This window comes from Apaloderma vittatum, unplaced genomic scaffold (genome assembly GCF_000703405.1).
Source record: "Apaloderma vittatum isolate BGI_N311 unplaced genomic scaffold, ASM70340v1 scaffold15961, whole genome shotgun sequence".
In the NCBI taxonomy this organism is placed as follows: Eukaryota; Metazoa; Chordata; class Aves; order Trogoniformes; family Trogonidae; genus Apaloderma; species Apaloderma vittatum.
The window spans coordinates 3,482-20,597 of record NW_009700941.1 but is presented as its reverse complement, the minus strand read 5'-3'; the positions used below and the strand labels follow the sequence as shown (position 1 = coordinate 20,597).

The window sequence follows — 17,116 nt, the reverse complement described above, 5'->3', positions numbered from 1 at the left end:
TCAAGGGCCCTGCCAGAGGACACTTCACCTTTTTGGTGCGTTCCCATTGCCCTCGCTAGGCTTGATGGGTGGGGATACAAAGAAATTCCAACCTTGGGTCCTTAGTTCAGCACTGCTAATAGTGCCATGCTACCTGTCACAAGGTGATTGTTTCCCTAAAACTCCCATAGGAGCTGTGTCAGTGATGAACAATAAATTCAGTCCTCTTGATGGCCATGATTTCTCTTGTTCTTTAACCATGTGGAAGAAAATTAAGGCAACTGTCTCTTAGATTCTCAAGAGCTATTCTCAGATACCTATTTGATTTGGAGGGAAGTTTGTTCCATTCTTTGAAGAATGTGCTTGACTTTGTTCCCTCGGCATAGGTTACCCCCAGGAGTCAGGTCCCTACCACTCTGTTCCTCCCTGCATGCCCATCCCACCCATTCCCCACAGTAATATTTTGCTACAGGTAAAATCCTGATCTGTCAGTGAGAGGTAATCTAAGTGGTTATGGTTGGATATAGCAGGGAATTGTCTGTGTCTATCACCGTGTTATTGAACTTAGAGAAATTAAAAGGAGACCTTTCGACCTTTGATCAGGTCTTGACAAGTTCCTGCTTTTTGCCCGAAGGATGGACATCCGTCGGATCAGCTTTGATACAGATGACCTGTCAGATGATGTCATACCCCTTGCTGATGTTCGCAGTGCTGTGGCTCTAGACTGGGACTCAAAGGATGACTATGTCTACTGGACAGATGTTAGCACCGACTCAATCAGCCGAGCAAAGTGGGATGGATCGAGCCAGGAGGTACAGCCTTAACTGCATGTGGAGTTCATCTAGCCAGGAGACTTCCCAAGCATCAGATCTGAAACCACTGAGATGCACAGGCCTTCTGAGGAGCTGCAGCTCATGGTTGATTTGTTGTTCATTAGTTTGCCCAGTTCTGGCTCAGAAGAGCCCCAAGATCACTGCATGCTTCAAGTTTGGTATATGTTCCTGCTTGTATGAAAAACCTTGAATTAGGACACGAAGCATGTTGATTTGTAACATAGCCCTGAAATCTGGGAGGAAGAAGCATTAAGTCCTGTATTATGTACTACATTTGGAACAAGAGCCGTGCTCCTTGCCCTTAGGCTGATGTTGCCATAAGTGAGGGGAACAGAGTTCAAAGTTTGGAGCTGCAGTTTGAACAGCTGTGAAAAATAGATGTTTTTCCAAGTATAAGACTTACTTAAACTTCTAAGTCCTTAGTACTTTCCCTTATATGGCATTATTCTGCTTAGGTTGTTGCCTTTTGAAACTTAAAATTGTTTGTGAATGGGTAGTGTGTTAGGCAAGGGCTTTCTCCCTAAGATCTAATGTCTCTAAGGATTTTTTTTCTTTTGTTTTTATTTAGGTTGTGGTGGACACTAGCCTGGAAAGTCCAGCTGGACTGGCAATTGACTGGGTCACCAACAAGCTATACTGGACTGATGCAGGTACTGGGATCCTCTGCTTTACCTAGGCTTCTGAAACCTGAAAACCAACTCAGTATTTCTGAATCATTACAAATTTGTCTGTTTGTGCCTAGCGAAAAATGGAGTTTCGTCTCATACTTATAACAAAGTAGAAGTTCAGGTGGCACCTTTAGTTTAATTCTTTTTGCAGCATCCCCAGCACTAATTCTGTATAAAGGTAGACACTACTGTTTTCTTACCACAGAGCTTAGGATTGTTTGTTTATGTACCTTCCAGCAGTGTATCTTGCAGTGCAGCAGACTATTTTGGAGGATGTTTCCTGCTAGAGAGTCATAGCTGAGAAAGATGTAAGGAAGGTGATTCTTTTCTAGCTGTTTTCTCATGCCTACATGCAGATACCTTGAGGGCTTAGGAAAGAACTGGTTTACATTCGTACAGGGTGCTGCATTAGTGACAGCCTCAGAGGTGACTTGAGAGATCTAATGGAAGGCGACACTTTGAGCCCCATTTTGTACCTGTCTTCCCACTATGAACAGAGATGGGTAGAGGGAGGAGAATGTGGTGTTGTATGGATGTTTTTTGCCTTAGGTGTTGCAATTCCAGAGGTCTCCGATCCATCTCTCTTTCTCTGTCTTGACTTTTGCAGGAACCGATCGGATAGAGGTCTCCAACACAGATGGATCTATGAGAACTGTTCTCATCTGGGAGAACCTAGACAGACCTAGAGACATCGTGGTGGATCCTGTTGGAGGGTGAGAGATTCTTTCTTCTGGGATGACTTGTCAGTTTTTGCATGTCTGAAGATGTTCAGGTTCTTTGGTTTTGTGCAATCTTCTTTCTCTTTGGTGCCATTGTCCCACATCCTGCCAAAGACTTTAAATTAGAGACCTGATTCTGAATTCTAGTGGAACGGTATAAGCCAAGATAATTTCCTGTTGTTCTGTAGAGCTTGCAGGAGTTGTCTGGTGTTTTCATTTGTTTGTCCCAGGGGCACAATAAGTAAAGATGTTGAGAATGAGGTCATCTAGACCTTTTCTATTTATTTGTTTTACGCCTATGCTGAATTTGTATGCAAGCTCTCTGCTTACCAACCGGAGTTCGTTCAGAAGGATCTCCTCACATAAATTACTGCTGATCTCAAGCAAACTATGACATTAGCAGCCTCTTGGCTTCAACGTACTGTGTCAGAATATTGAGGGATGAGTTGTGCTGTGGAAAGCAAACCTGAGTAAAAGAAACAAATTGTTTCAATAACAGATATTTCTTCTGAATTATAAGACCTTGTGGAACTGGGGATAGGGTGGATAGGAAAAAGCTTGCCAGCCATGGCTTTAGAAGCGTTGAAGGTCTTGAGTCACTGGAAGACCAGTGCAGCAACAGTATAAAGGGCCAGTATTTTTAGACTTTGAACTATTATCTTGAACTTTTTCCTCCATGTTGTAATTAGGCCAGCCCATGGCCAGTAGAAGGTATATAAGTTTGACTATGATCTTAGGTACAATATAAGAACCTAAGACTGGACATGAATATGCTGTTAGACTAGTGCTGCTTCCTGCTAGGGCCCGAAGGCACCAGCCCGTCTTGCTTCTCTGTAACGCTGCCTGGCTGTACTGTCAGTGAAGGAATATGGGCATTCACTTCTGTCTGGGCTTGTATTCAGGTTCATGTACTGGACTGACTGGGGAGCTAGCCCAAAAATTGAGCGTGCTGGTATGGATGCCTCAAACCGCTTGGTGATCATTTCCTCCAACTTGACGTGGCCCAACGGCTTGGCCATTGACTACGAGTCTCAGCGCTTGTACTGGGCAGATGCAGGCATGAAGACCATCGAGTACGCCAGTCTGGATGGAAGCAACAGGAAGGTAAGGAAGCCATTTTTGAAGGAAGAGTCTGGGAGCCCAAGGTTTAAGTCCTAGAGCACAGTGCGCTGATGGCCCCTGCCTCTCTTTCCAGTTGAAAGTGAAATCTCCAAATCAAGACACAATGTGCTGCGTTCTTTGGGAGAGAGGAGCTCCCTTTCAGTTGTAAACTGTCTGAGGGAACCTCTTTCTGAGGGCTAACGTTGACCCATCAGTCTCCTTTTGCTGTAACTGTTCATTATGCTGTTGAGAGGGGGCAAGGAAAGCCTCTTTGTCTTAGTGACTTCTTTGTAATATTTTTTGTGGTGGCTGGGGGTAATCTGACCAGGTGCTGATTGGGAGCAATCTGCCTCACCCCTTTGGACTTACTCTTTATGGCGAGAGAATCTACTGGACAGACTGGCAAGCCAAAAGCATCCAGAGCGCAGACAGAAGGACTGGGCAGGCTCGGGAAACGCTGCAGGACAATCTGGAGAATCTTATGGATATTCATGTTTTCCACCGGCACAGACCACCAGGTACAGAGCTCACCCCAAGCCACACTGAGCTGAGAGCTTGCTCAGACTCTGGTACGTGGCACAGCTCTGCTGCAAGGAGCTGATGCCTCTGTCAGCACTCAATACCTTAAGTGTCTGGGTGAGAGCATGATAGTAACTTTTGGCTTGGTATTTAAGGGCATTCTGGAATGCATTGCTGTAGTTGTTGCATGTCTTTGTTGTGCCTGTGGTGCTGACTTACAGATTTCTCATCCTCTTCCCTGTAGTACATACAGCGTGTGAAGTTAACAATGGAGGCTGCAGTCACCTGTGCCTGTTGGCACCTCTTCCAAAAGGTTACAGCTGTACCTGCCCTACTGGGATCAACCTGCAGTCTGATGGCAAGACCTGCTCCCCAGGTGAGTCCTCTCTGTGGCTTTGTATCACAGCCACACTTTGCTCCTGCCTTGGTAGAGAACAAAATTCACTTTTATTTATCTGCTTTACCCCTTGAAAAGTCCATCTCGTGCTTTTACGATCAATTTGACTGGGAGTTACTGTGAAGAAACTTACTAATAACTGGACTGATGCAAAATAATTTTTTCTTGAAATTCTGTTGGGCAGCTAAACCAAATGTCATATTTTTCCTTTCGCCTTGATCTTGAGGTGGATTCTTCTTAACTACAAGGTGCTGTGTTCCTTAATAGAAGTACACCTTCCTCCCATAGAACCTCTTTTAGGGAATTGTGGAAAATACATGGCCTCAGGTACTTTTCCTCCTTAGTAGGCAAAAAATTACTCCTAATTCCTTTTTCATCACACATATTAGCAGAAGTAATTCTTTTAAGAAGAGTGCTCTATTTTTCAGCTTGGATGTAAACGAGCATTCAGTAATGCTCAGTAAAGCATTCAAACTCAGACTCCCCATAAGCTGAGATCTACCTGAGGTCTCCCTTTTTCCCCTGAAGTGGATGTCACCTCCAGAATGTTGAATAAATTATGCCTACAGTTGTCTGAACTTGTTCCTTGCTGATACCTGTCCATTCTCAACTCTCTGCAGGAATGACCAGCTTTCTGATCTTTGCCAGAAGGACTGACATCCGGATGGTCTCTCTGGATATTCCCTACTTTGCAGATGTTGTCGTCTCCGTCAACATCACGATGAAGAACACGATTGCAATTGGAGTGGATCCTCACGAAGGTCTGAACTTCTAGTGTGTTTATCTGTTTGAAAGACAACAAGTGACTTCACATCTAAATGTCTGCGTAAAGATCCAGATGCAGATCTTTTTGTAGGCTGTGAATTTGAGTAGGTTTCCTTTTCTAAGTATCTGCTGCAAACATTCCCTAAATAATCCTTTCCGATCAGGAAAGTAATGTTCTTATAGGAAAACAGAGAACCTCAACATAGCAGGCAGTTTTGTTCTGCAATATTGAGTGAGGTGCCCCTGCACTTTGAATTTAAGAAAGCTTTTTTTCAGCACTAGAGCTGAGACTCTGGCTGTTCAGCTATGCTAAACATCTGATACTGTGCTGGATGTAAACCCTCTGTTGTATGCTAAGCAGTTGATCTGATTGTTGTCCTCTGGGACATTTTGAGAAATCAGATGCAGGACTCCGTACTACAAGCTGATCGTGTGTTGTTCTCTGGTGTTGTGTAAAGGTCAGAGTGCCAGTGCTCCTACGTATTTTGGGGTGGATTGGAATGAGATAATTTTTACTGTTCCATCACTCTAATTTTTAATAGTCTTGTGCTGCTGTTATTTCTGTGCAGTGAGATCTGCTTTGAACAGTATTGCTTGTAGTTAGAGACCTGAATCATTGTTGGGTTTTTTTAAAGATTTTGCTTTTTGCTTGTTGGCATTTGGTTTTCTTGTGGACTTTTAAAAAGTTTCTCTTTCTTCTTCCATCCAGGAAAGGTTTATTGGTCAGACAGTACACTCCGGAAAATCAGCCGGGCTTCCCTTGATGGCTCACAAATTGAAGACATCATCACTACAGGTAAGACAGCTTTTTGGCTTGGAAGCCTCTTGCCTCCAAGCAGCACGAGAAGGGAGATTGTCTGATACCCTGGTAGAATGACCTTTACATTTTCGGTGGACGGGCAAGCAAAGTCTAAGGCAGCTATTCAATTTGGTGCACCAGGGGAATACCAGAAGATCCTGGCTAGGCTGGGAGGAAAAGCAGTAACCAATACACCTTTTTGTTTCCTAAGGTCTGTTGACTACGGATGGGCTGGCTGTGGATGCTATTGGCAGGAAGATATACTGGACAGATACAGGAACAAACCGGATTGAAGTGGGCAACCTTGATGGCTCCATGAGGAAAGTCTTGGTCTGGCAGAACCTGGACAGCCCTCGGGCAATAGCTTTATACCACGAGATGGGGTTAGTGTTGTCAGGAGGCTATGTAAGGTTTAGAATAGGACTTCTGATGTCTGTTTCCGTAATACTTGCTGGCTTTTCCCCAGGTATATGTACTGGACGGACTGGGGTGAGAATGCCAAGCTGGAACGCTCAGGGATGGATGGCTCTGGACGTGCGGTGTTGATCAGCAACAACCTGGGCTGGCCTAATGGACTGGCAGTGGATAAGGCTGGATCTCAGCTGCTCTGGGCTGATGCACACACTGAGGTCTGATTCTGTTCTTCAGAATTTTTTGTCATTGGCTCTTTGGTGGCTTGGAGGCTGTTTGGGAGCTCTTGAGCAAGCTATTAAAAGAGCCAGAGGAACACATGCTTTTCTGAGAGCGTGGGCTGTGGGGAGGGTGGATGTGAATACCATTTGCTTAGGCTGTTTCCTACTTGATTTAGTAACTGCAAGCAAGAAGATTAGTGTTTTGAGTATGGGGCTGATGTTTACTTCTTTCTTTAGCGGATTGAGGCTGCAGATCTCAATGGTGCTAACCGCCGCACCCTGCTGTCTCCAGTGCAACATCCTTATGGCCTCACTTTACTGGACTCTTACATCTACTGGACTGACTGGCAAACTCGCAGCATTCACAGGGCTGACAAGGACACTGGTGCCAATGTCATCCTGGTGAGGGCAAACCTGCCTGGCCTCATGGACATTCAAGCTGTTGATAGGGCACGACCCCTGGGTGAGTTGCTAGGCTGCTCCCAAATCAGCGGGAGCTGTGACTAGAGGAGCCCTTCAGAGCTGTCACTGAATAGAGTCCTTTGGTGTAAAGCATGAGTGATAGAGTAACTTTTCAAAAATCAGATTTTCTTTTCTTCTTTCTATTTAACTATTTTTGCACTACTCCCTCGTTACTCAGCTCCATGGGTCTAGTGTTTGTTTATTGCTTCATGCCTTATGACCTCTTTCATCCGATTTTCTTCACTGGATTGCACTGACAACCTCATTCTCACACAGAGAGCAGAGCTGCTTTCTTAGGAGGACTGAATGAGTCATGCCCTGTTAGGCTTCACTGGAGTCTACTGGTGTTGGACAGTTTCCCTTTTTTAAATCCAAAAGGCACTAATTCCTGTTAAGATAAACCTTGTTTCAAGTTCTAGTCATTTTTCTTTCCAGCTATTGTAGGCTTCATGTTCCTGTCTGCAACTTTGCTCTACAAAATCTTTCCTTCTTTAGTTGCTTTTAATATCTCAATCTCTCTAACTGTTCTGTGCCAGAGTCCAATTCTTCGTTAGTCTTTGGGAACTCTATATGACTTCATCTTGCCTCTCTGCTCTTCAGGGGGAGTTGTTGCTTTGTACTGTGGCTTGATTTTGGTGGAATTTCTCTAATATATACTTAATAGAGAAAAGTCTGTACTATTTCTGTTGTGGCCACTGACAGCAGAACACCAGTCTTAATACTGTAACTTTACAATATAACTTAAAGCTAACCAGAAGTCTAACCATCATATCCCCCTTGTCTTCCCACTCCCTGCACCTGTCTTCTGGGTTTATCCCCTACTAGTAAATGTATGCTGGGTGGTGGTTGTGAGTTTTTTTATTTCCATTAAACAACAACAAAAAAGATATGACCCTAATATGTCAGGCACTTTCAGCAGGCTTCTCTGATGCTTTTGTTTACTTGCCACTGTGTGCAGCTAAGTTGAAACAGAAGCCTCTTTGTCAGCCTGGCCTCTGGTGCATTGACACACTGGTTCCCCACAGGGTTGGATCTTGCTGTCTGCATTACTGTTTGCAGCAATAATAAAGCTAAACTGCAGTTGTGTGAATCTGTCAGCATTTGGTTGGTCCTTTTTCCATGGGAAAACTATGATTAGCAAGGAATGCAGGTCAAAATTTTACTCCTATGCTCCCCCTTCTATTGTATTTTCCTGTTCTCCTTGCCCAACCATGCCCATACCCACCATGAATCTTGGAGGAAAGTGAGGCAGTCTCTGCATGAAGCACTGTAGATTCCCAGCCAGACTGGGATGATAAGGATGAACTCAGCTGCTAGCAAGTTGTGCATGTATGTAGCCTTTAAAATAATGCTTTGGTCTGTGCGACCACACTGATCCTTAAACTATACTTTCCCTATTTCTAAAGGCTTCAATAAATGCGGATTTCGTAACGGTGGCTGCTCCCACCTTTGCTTGCCTCACCCCTCGGGCTTCTCCTGTGCCTGCCCCACTGGTATTCAGCTGAAGAGAGATGAGCAGACGTGTGACTCTTCTCCCGAGACCTACCTGCTTTTCTCTAGCCGTGCTTCCATCCGTCGTATCTCGCTAGACACCAGTGATCACACGGATGTGCACATACCTGTTCCCGAGCTGAACAATGTAATTTCTCTGGACTATGATAGCGTGGATGGCAAGATTTACTACACAGATGTATTTCTTGATGTCATCAGGTGGGTGCCAGTCATCTGCTTGACCAGTGCCCAGGTGACCCAGCTACTTGTGCTGCTTTTGTCACAGTGAGCTGTGGAGTGTGCCAGTAACTTGGGGAGACTGAGATGCTGGCAGTACACTCTACTTACACCTTGTCTTTGGTACACAGCATCATGTGCATCACTGAACTAAATGCTGAAGGTATGTTTAACCTGCTGGAGACTATGGGGAAAAAGGTATTGGGGAGGTATGAAGTGGCCCTGTGGTTGATGAGGATCACACATGGGGGTGTGAAGGCTTTCCAGGAGCTACCTGTTCCTCACTGCCATTTGTTATTGATTTCCATCCAGGCGGTCTGATCTGAATGGCAGCAATATGGAAACTGTTATTGGTCAGGGCCTGAAGACTACAGATGGCCTGGCAGTGGACTGGGTTGCCAGGAACCTCTACTGGACAGACACGGGACGCAATACCATAGAAGTAGCTAGACTGGATGGAAGCTCCAGAAAAGTGCTTATCAATAACAGCCTGGATGAGCCCCGAGCCATTGCTGTCTTTCCCAAGAAGGGGTAGGTATGGAGTATTGGCAGGGCAGGGAGAAAGGCTGTGCAGAGGCAAATTGGAAGTTGTGGGAGGAAGAAGAGATGTGCCCTGTGAATCTGTGGATACCAGCAAGTGGCTGACTCTGAGTGATGGGTGTAGTCAGGCAGAGAGTGAATCTGCATGTTGGACAGCTAGCTGGGAGAAGCCAGCCACCAGCCACATGATCTGTTTTGGAACCTGAAGAATCTAGCAGTTTAATTCACAGCTAAAACGTCCATTAGGCTAAATGACATGTTCTTTTCTTCTTATTCTTGCCTTATATCTCTTCAGGTACCTCTTCTGGACAGATTGGGGTCACATTGCTAAAATTGAACGGGCAAACCTGGATGGCTCTGAACGTAAAATCCTGATTAACACTGACCTGGGATGGCCCAATGGATTGACTCTGGATTATGACACCAGGAGGTCAGTTAAAGATTTTCTTTTACTTGCATAGTGTTAAGGGATATAATGAAATTTTTTTATCTTTCTTAACTTGGTTTATTGGAGAAGCATTTGTTTTGTTTTTTTTTTTTATCTGATTCATCTTGGCTAGCAAATGACTAAAAAGTATAGAGGGATTGTATAGATGAAAGCTCACCTCTTTTCCTGTTCTTCCAGGATTTACTGGGTGGATGCGCATCTTGATCGCATAGAGAGCTGTGACCTCAATGGGAAGCTACGGCAAGTGTTGGTCAGCCAGGTGTCACATCCCTTTGCTCTGACACAGGTAAGAAGATTTTCCTGCTGCCACTGTTCTCCCTGGTGCATTGATGAGTTTGCACCTTGGGGACAGGGAAGTATTACAGGCTGGGGAAACAAAGGTGACTGAGGGGGTAGTATTTAATTCTCTGGTGGAACTAACAAAGGAAGTTTGTCTGAACTCCTGTGAGGTGTAGACAGTCATGTTCTTTATGATTAGAGGGGGAGGGGTTGAAGAGGTCTTTTAGAAGCCTTCTACTACTAGGATATGGGGTTTTTTAAGGGTATCCTGTGCCTGTGTAACTAAACATGCTAATGGCTCTGACTTTTCCTTGCTGTCTCCCTGAGCAGCAGGACAGGTGGATATACTGGACTGACTGGCAAACCAAATCTATCCAGAGAGCGGACAAATACTCTGGGCGGAACAAAGAGACGGTCCTGGCCAATGTCGAGGGACTGATGGATATCATTGTGGTTTCCCCTCAGAGGCAGACAGGTAAATAGGAGGAGCTTAATTTCAGGCAAACTAATTGTAGACACAAAGAACTTTGGAACGATGATGTAGATGTTGAGCGAGGTTAGCATCTGTTCTTATACTCAGGCCGTTAATGCATCTTCTCTAGGCGCGTTCTTTGTTTGCCTGTGACATTTCAGTCAAGTACATCTTAATGGTGTTCTGTTATAACTTTGATTAGCAAATATTGCTTTCTGTGTTGTTCATCTGACATTGTTGTGAGCTTTTTGGTTTTCAGTCTGTGCAGCTGTGTTCACTGGGCTGCTGTTTAATGATTTCCAGTGCCTTCCTTTCAAGACTGCCCTAATCCTACTAGTATCTGGCTATTGTCATCACTTGTTTAGCAGTCAAATGAAGGGCATGTGCCAGAGCATAGTAACTTGCTGGATTTTTAGGAGGTATCTCTGGCTAAGCAGGAAAAAAGGTTGTTGGTCTGAGCTCCTACCTGGTCATCTGCAACATATTTAGAAAATTACTTGTTCTTTCCAGGTACTAATGCTTGTGGAGTGAACAATGGAGGCTGCACTCACCTTTGCTTTGCCAGGGCTTCTGACTTTGTCTGCGCATGTCCAGATGAACCAGATGGACGGCCCTGTTCTACCAGTGAGTTTACTGAGTGTCACTTGGGTAGTAGCTTCTGTAAGTGAGCCATTGCCAGTACTTAGGCAGTGGTAGTGGCAACTAGAGCTTCTGAAGCTCTCCAGTATATAAAAACTTAAGGAGAGTTGGTCATATACTGGAATTAAGGTAGTTGTGAGCAATAGAGCTTCTTCTGTTCCTTCTGCCAACCAACTTGGAAAGCTGCCCGTACAGACTGTTTCAGAAACATTCTATAGCTTTACCATATTTTTTCATGTCTTGCTTGTTTTTCTCTGTTGTTCTAGTTCCTGGTGTGGTGCCTCCTGGTCCTGAACCCACCAGCGTAAGTGAGAGAAGTCAAACACCACCTGGCAGAATAGATACCTCAACAACCAAACCTCTCACATCTCTGGGTACAGTAGAAGGAAAGTAAGTGCTCTTGTTCTCTTGGAATTGGGGTGTGAAAGTCACAGCTTGTGCAAGGTGCAACATGCAAGCTCCTCTGGTTGTCATCATCCAAATGTACATCACCCTAGCCAAGAGAGGCTATTCCAGCTCCAGACTTCACGTTCTTGATGGGGAAAACCATTTTGACAGAGAATGCAGAACACTGGTGAGCTGGCAAGAAAGAGGTGCAGAGGTCTCTCTGTCTGTTCTATTGAAATGTGTGTCCAGACTGACTGTTTGAATTGTTAAAATCCTCCTGGGATCATGTCATTCATTTGATTGATTTTTGAACTCCTAATTTGAGATCTTGTTTCTGAGGGGAGGAGAGGGGAGACTGTTGCTTTAATTCACTGAGACATCTCAGACCTGGCCCAGACATCTGAGGAAGCAGTTCTGCCTTGGCCACAAAGGGATAGCTCATTTGGGGCAGAATGGAACCTTTGCAGTTCTATCATTTAAGTTACAATGCAGGTAGCTAAGAGGCTTCTTTCTACTAATTCCCTACAGCCTACTGGCCAGCAAAAAAAGTATGTTCTATAGTATATGGCTGGTTATTTACAGGGCAAAACTTGCACTTTGTGTATGATGCATTAGACAGAAAGATCTTTGTGCTGACTCTAGGATGTTCTGTTTTTTGCTTCAGCACTGGTGCTGAAATTTGTGTTCAGATAGATAGATATACCTTTGTATCTGAGAGTTGAATCTAGAATGACTTGGATGTAAAGATATTGCAGACCCGTAAGTGACACACACAACTCCATATATGTATATGGTCCTCTCTCCTCTGGCTACAGAAGATACTGGAGAAAGGAAGACTCCTGTTGTTGAACTGGAAATGGAAGGGCTGTCAGTGTTAGCATGTCCCATCCTGTCTTTTGATACTTTTGGTGCTGTTGATAATGCTTTCAGTAACTAGCTGTCCTTCTGTTATTCAGCTGCTCTGACAAAGATGCTAGGCGAGGCTTGTGTACCCATGCCAACGAGGCAGTGTTGGCAACCATGGGTGAGTTCCTTTTCTTTAGCTCTTCTTCAGCAGGGTTGTTCTTCCAGATGAGCCCAGGGAATTCCAGTCCATAGTGTTTGAAACTCCAATGTCTGTAACTCTGACTTGAATTACTTTAATGACCTCTGAGCAGAAAAAAAGTGTGTCTAAGGACAAATATCAGTCATACACGTTCAGTAGTCTATATGGGGACTTTTCCAAATGACACTTTGGTCTGAAGAATAGTTCTGTTTTCTTTCATCCCATACCTCACCCATTGGGCTCTTCCCATTAATGATCCCCTTCTTGTTTAGTGTCCCCTTTTTGTTTAGTTGAGGGTGGTTGACTGGGGGAGTTGTTTCACACTGCAGGAGTAATCTGTCAGCAAGAGGGTCTAACTCATCCAACCCCTTGGCTTGCTGAGGCCTAGGTGGGAGGAAGGGTTTATCATGTGTTTGGTTTGATATGAAACCAAACAAATCCCTCTGCTAAACCTTGGTGTGCTGATATTTTACTTGGCATACTTGTATATGATGTAAAACTTCTGCATTAGGTATTACACTGAGGTCGGTATTATCCAGTGGAAGTTAAGGAGAGTGTATAAATTGCCCTTGCTGTTCACTTTCAGGAGAAGGACTGCATGTCAGCTACATTACTGGAGGCCTTCTCAGCATCTTGTTTATCTTGCTGCTTATTGCTGCTTTAATTATATATAGGTAAGTGATCTTTATTCCCCCTCTCCTGACTGGTAGTAAAATCTAGGGTTGTAGGAAGAGAAAGCTCCAGAAAGCACTTCTTCTTTCCTTATTGTCATTTACAAACCCTTTGTTCTCCATTGAAAGCATTTGATGATTTTATTTGCAAGGTTTAAGCCCTGTGCCTTTGAGGTACTGGGCATGCAAGTGTGTTATTTGAAGCCTTACTGGTTAAATTTTCTGCAGAGCTTACGAATTTTGGGTAGGAATGTGAGATAATTCATATCTCGCTATGTGTGTGAGCCCATTTACTTTCTGCCACATAGCTTCACCAGTTATTTCCAGTATAGCTTTTGTGGTTACATGGCAGTGCCTTACTGTACCGGTAACTAGTGAATGTACTGGTAGCAGAAGAGCCAGATGAAGCAAGCATTCTCTCTGAGGGGCGATGAAGACTGATGGAGCTTTCCACTTGCTAAGCATGGAGAAACTTTGCATCTTGGCAGTAGGGCCCTGTGTCTTTTCTGACAGCTTTCTCCTTCTAGGCATAATAAGTCCAAGTTCACGGACCCTGGCTTGGGGAACCTAACCTACAGTAATCCCTCGTATCGGACATCTACCCAGGAGGTGAAGATTGAAGCAATTCCCAAACCAACCATGTACAACCAGTTGTGCTATAAGAAAGAGGTAAGAGCTGCTACTAAGGACATGGGAGCCCAACTCAAGCTGCTGTTGAGTATTACAGGCCTTAGTATGTGAAAATGTTGCAACTTGTCAGCATCTACTTCTAGACATAGGACAGCTTCAGTGAATTGCTCAGACTCCTATGGAGATCAACCAGCAGCACTTCTTACCAAGTAAGCTGCAGTGAATTAGACCCGTCTTTAGCACTCTTCTTCTTCTCGACTCCCACGATGTCTTATATTTAATTTGCCTTGATTTTTTAATTTGCCCAGGGAATTGTCTTCCCTGGACACAGTCATGGTTAGTGACCTTTGCACCAAGGTTGCTTTGGATAGTCACCAGGGGACAGTCAGCCAGAAGAGGTTTGGTAACAAGAACGTGGCTCCCAGCTGTGCACTGCTTGGAAGGGGTGGGACAGGGAGACAACTGGAGCCTTCATTAAATGGAGCATTTTAAAGACCCTGCAGAGATCTGCCCTGTGTGCAACAGGATGGAGAGGGTTTAATATGATACCTTGCAGCACTTAGTTTCTCCTCTGTTTTCTTCTCAGAAGCTTTCTTATCACTCAGATAGCTTCTCATCTTCCCTCTTCTGATTTCCATCTACATCCTCATGTCAGGTATTGCTACTCTGTGTGTTTGAACCTGCATTCTCACTCAAGCTCTGTTGTGTGGCTCACTGTCCCATACTAATTGCCCCTTCTTGGTTTTTTTCCCCTGCTTAAACCAGTTCTACTGTCTGTCAAGAAAGTATAGGTAATTTTCTGTGGCAGATCCCGTGATCTTGCCTTTAGCTACTTGTACTCAGTACGGGAGATAAGAAAAATATAATTTCTGTAGAACTACTTATGATAATCTTTTAGATTACCCCTTCCTCTAGCAGGGATCACAGCAAGACTTATTCAGAGAAGAGTTTTCCTTGATTTTCTTTTTCAAAGGTACTACCCAATAGATTCCCAAACTTTCCTGTTAAGGATAAGCCATGATTACTTATCTGGAAATCTAAACCCTTTCCACTTTTTTTTTAATTCTGCTGCTGCTAGATATATCCAGATGTGTATTTCCCTGCCCCCTCCACATCTCAGAGATAGATTGGACATTATAATGTTCCTTATTTGTCAGTGGGCCAAGTTAGACATTTCACTACTTTAATTTCAGTGTGTTCCCTTTAGCCTCTGATTGTTTCTGTTGTTTCCATATAATATCCTTCCTCTGTATGACTGTGAGGCCTAGGCTCAACAGTGGTATTCGGGCTGTGCTTTCTTGAGAGGTGAATCTAGAATGACTCAGATATCTCATAATATTGCAGACCTAGAATCTATTCCCTCCCTAATTTAACAATGAAGTCTTCTGGCTGTTCCTGCTTCCCTTTTTACTTTTTTCCTTCCTTCGTAGGCTCAGTGATGTTCTTACTCGTTGCTGTCAGGGAATATATATAGTTCAATTGGAAGAGCCAGCTCATCCTTATTCGCTTTCTGTGATTTGAAGGTTCCTGGAGTTTGGAATGAGAGTTCTTGCAGGGAGGATTCCTCTTGGGGAGGTGAAGAACTGAAGGGAAACTTAGGCAATCCCAAGCACAAATACAGGCTGGGTGGAGGAGATTGGGAGCAGCCCTGAGGAGAAGGACTTGGGTGTGTTAGTTGATGGGAGGCTCAACATGAGCTGGCAGTGTGCACTTGCAGCCCAAAAAGTGAACCTTGTTCTGGGCTGCATCAAAAGGAGGTCGAGGGAGGTGATTCTCCCCCTCTTCTCTGGTGAGGCCCCACCTGGAGTAGTGAGTCCAGTTCTGGAGCCCACAGTACAAAAAGGGATGTGGATCTGCTGGAGAGAGTCTAGAGGAGGGCCATGAAGAGGTTTAGAGGGCTGGAGCTCCTCTGCTATGAAGACAGGCTGAGAGAGCTGGGGTTGTTCAGCTTAGAGAAGGCTCTGGGGTGACCTGACAGCAGCCTTCCAATACATTAAGGGGGCCTGCAGGAAAGCTGGAGAAAGGCTTTATACAAGGGCCTGTAGTGTTAGGACAAGGGGCAATGGCCTGAAACTGAAAGAGGGCAGATTTAGATTAGATATCAGGAAGAAATTCTTCACCGTGACGGTGGTGAAGCACTGGAACAGGTTGCCCAATGGAGTTATGGATGTCCCATCCATGGAGGGAGGTGTTCGAGGCCAGATTGGATAGGGCTTTGAGCAAGGTGGGTTGGTGGGAGAGAGGTGTCTCTGCCCACAGCGGGGGGGCTAGAACTAGATGATCTTCAAGGTCCTTTCCAAACTTAACCACTCTATGATTCTATGGTAATGGGTTCTGCCATTGTGACAGTCAAAACCAGTGGCTGTTTACATGGAGATCCAGCCTTTTGTGTGTTTCGCTGTCTACATTCCAGCTCTGCTTTGCTCTTTGCCATATTTTTCCATAGATATATTGGTGTGGTGTTGTTTTTTGTTTTTTTTTTTTTCATTCATCTGTCTGTTTCCTAGGCTGGTCCTGACCACGGCTACACCAAGGAGAAGATCAAGATTGTGGAGGGGATATGCCTTTTATCCAGTGATGATTCCGAGTGGGATGACCTTAAGCAGATTCGGAGCTCCCGAGGAGGGATCCTCCGGGACCACGTCTGCATGAAGACAGATACGGTCTCTATCCAGGCTAGTTCTGGTTCACTGGATGACACCGAAACTGAGCAGCTGCTACAGGAAGAACAGTCTGAATGCAGTAGTGTTAACACAGCAGCAGCCACCCCTGAACGGCGTGGCTCACTCCCAGACACAGGCTGGAAACACCAACGCAAGCCCTCCACGGAGAGCGAGGTCTGAAGTACATGCGACTTTGGAAATGCTCATACCCTCCCTAGCCTCTGCTCTGCACAAAAAAGACAGAACTGTGCCTGCTAGGCAAAGAAGGGCACTGAGACCAGCCTCTCTTGCAAGGGGCCCAGAGACTACGACTGCCTTTCAGCAAGGAGCTTGGGCAGCTGTGCTGTTGTGGTTGGAGGGGGAGGATGGGTGGGTTGGAACCCAGAGACTGTTTTGGTTCATTTTCACTGTCTGTGATTTATTTATATGTTCCCTTTTCCTGGAAGTTGCTACATTAACTTTTGCAGTGACTCCTCTGGCCTGAATCTGGTTCAGATTCTGTGTTCTCTGGCAAGCTGCAAGTCCTGTGCCATCCAGCGCACAGTCAGCGCCCATGAAGAGAGCACAACTGCCTCATTGCTAGCTCCTGGACACAGAAGTTCCCCATGTCATTCCAGCACTAGCAGCACTCTTTGAGGCTTTGTGTTGAGGGGGTCTCTGGCTTGAGAGAGGTCTTGGAATAGATGAGGTATACTTTGGGGCTCAGGGGGACACTGACACAGCATCAGGTCACCTTTTCA

At 44.9% G+C, this 17,116-nt stretch overlaps 1 protein-coding gene across 1 annotated transcript in view; it reads left to right on the top strand.

Annotated features, from left to right (window-relative positions):
* LRP4 (low density lipoprotein receptor-related protein 4) overlaps positions 1-16,853 on the top strand; it is a gene marked incomplete at its 5' end in the record, with an annotated part of 29,769 nt that extends 12,916 nt beyond the window's left edge. Inside the window, 22 exons of the mRNA XM_009878967.1 lie at positions 583-791; positions 1,381-1,462; positions 2,088-2,193; positions 3,102-3,303; positions 3,629-3,818; positions 4,064-4,195; positions 4,837-4,977; positions 5,691-5,777; positions 5,992-6,163; positions 6,247-6,409; positions 6,650-6,875; positions 8,281-8,584; positions 8,915-9,133; positions 9,438-9,572; positions 9,768-9,876; positions 10,200-10,344; positions 10,852-10,965; positions 11,247-11,370; positions 12,324-12,391; positions 12,999-13,086; positions 13,611-13,752; positions 16,221-16,853. Coding sequence (XP_009877269.1) covers positions 583-791; positions 1,381-1,462; positions 2,088-2,193; positions 3,102-3,303; positions 3,629-3,818; positions 4,064-4,195; positions 4,837-4,977; positions 5,691-5,777; positions 5,992-6,163; positions 6,247-6,409; positions 6,650-6,875; positions 8,281-8,584; positions 8,915-9,133; positions 9,438-9,572; positions 9,768-9,876; positions 10,200-10,344; positions 10,852-10,965; positions 11,247-11,370; positions 12,324-12,391; positions 12,999-13,086; positions 13,611-13,752; positions 16,221-16,556 — 3,494 coding nt within the window. The remainder of the gene's footprint in view (positions 1-582; positions 792-1,380; positions 1,463-2,087; positions 2,194-3,101; positions 3,304-3,628; positions 3,819-4,063; positions 4,196-4,836; positions 4,978-5,690; positions 5,778-5,991; positions 6,164-6,246; positions 6,410-6,649; positions 6,876-8,280; positions 8,585-8,914; positions 9,134-9,437; positions 9,573-9,767; positions 9,877-10,199; positions 10,345-10,851; positions 10,966-11,246; positions 11,371-12,323; positions 12,392-12,998; positions 13,087-13,610; positions 13,753-16,220) is intronic.
* Between the last annotated feature and the right edge of the window lie 263 nt (positions 16,854-17,116).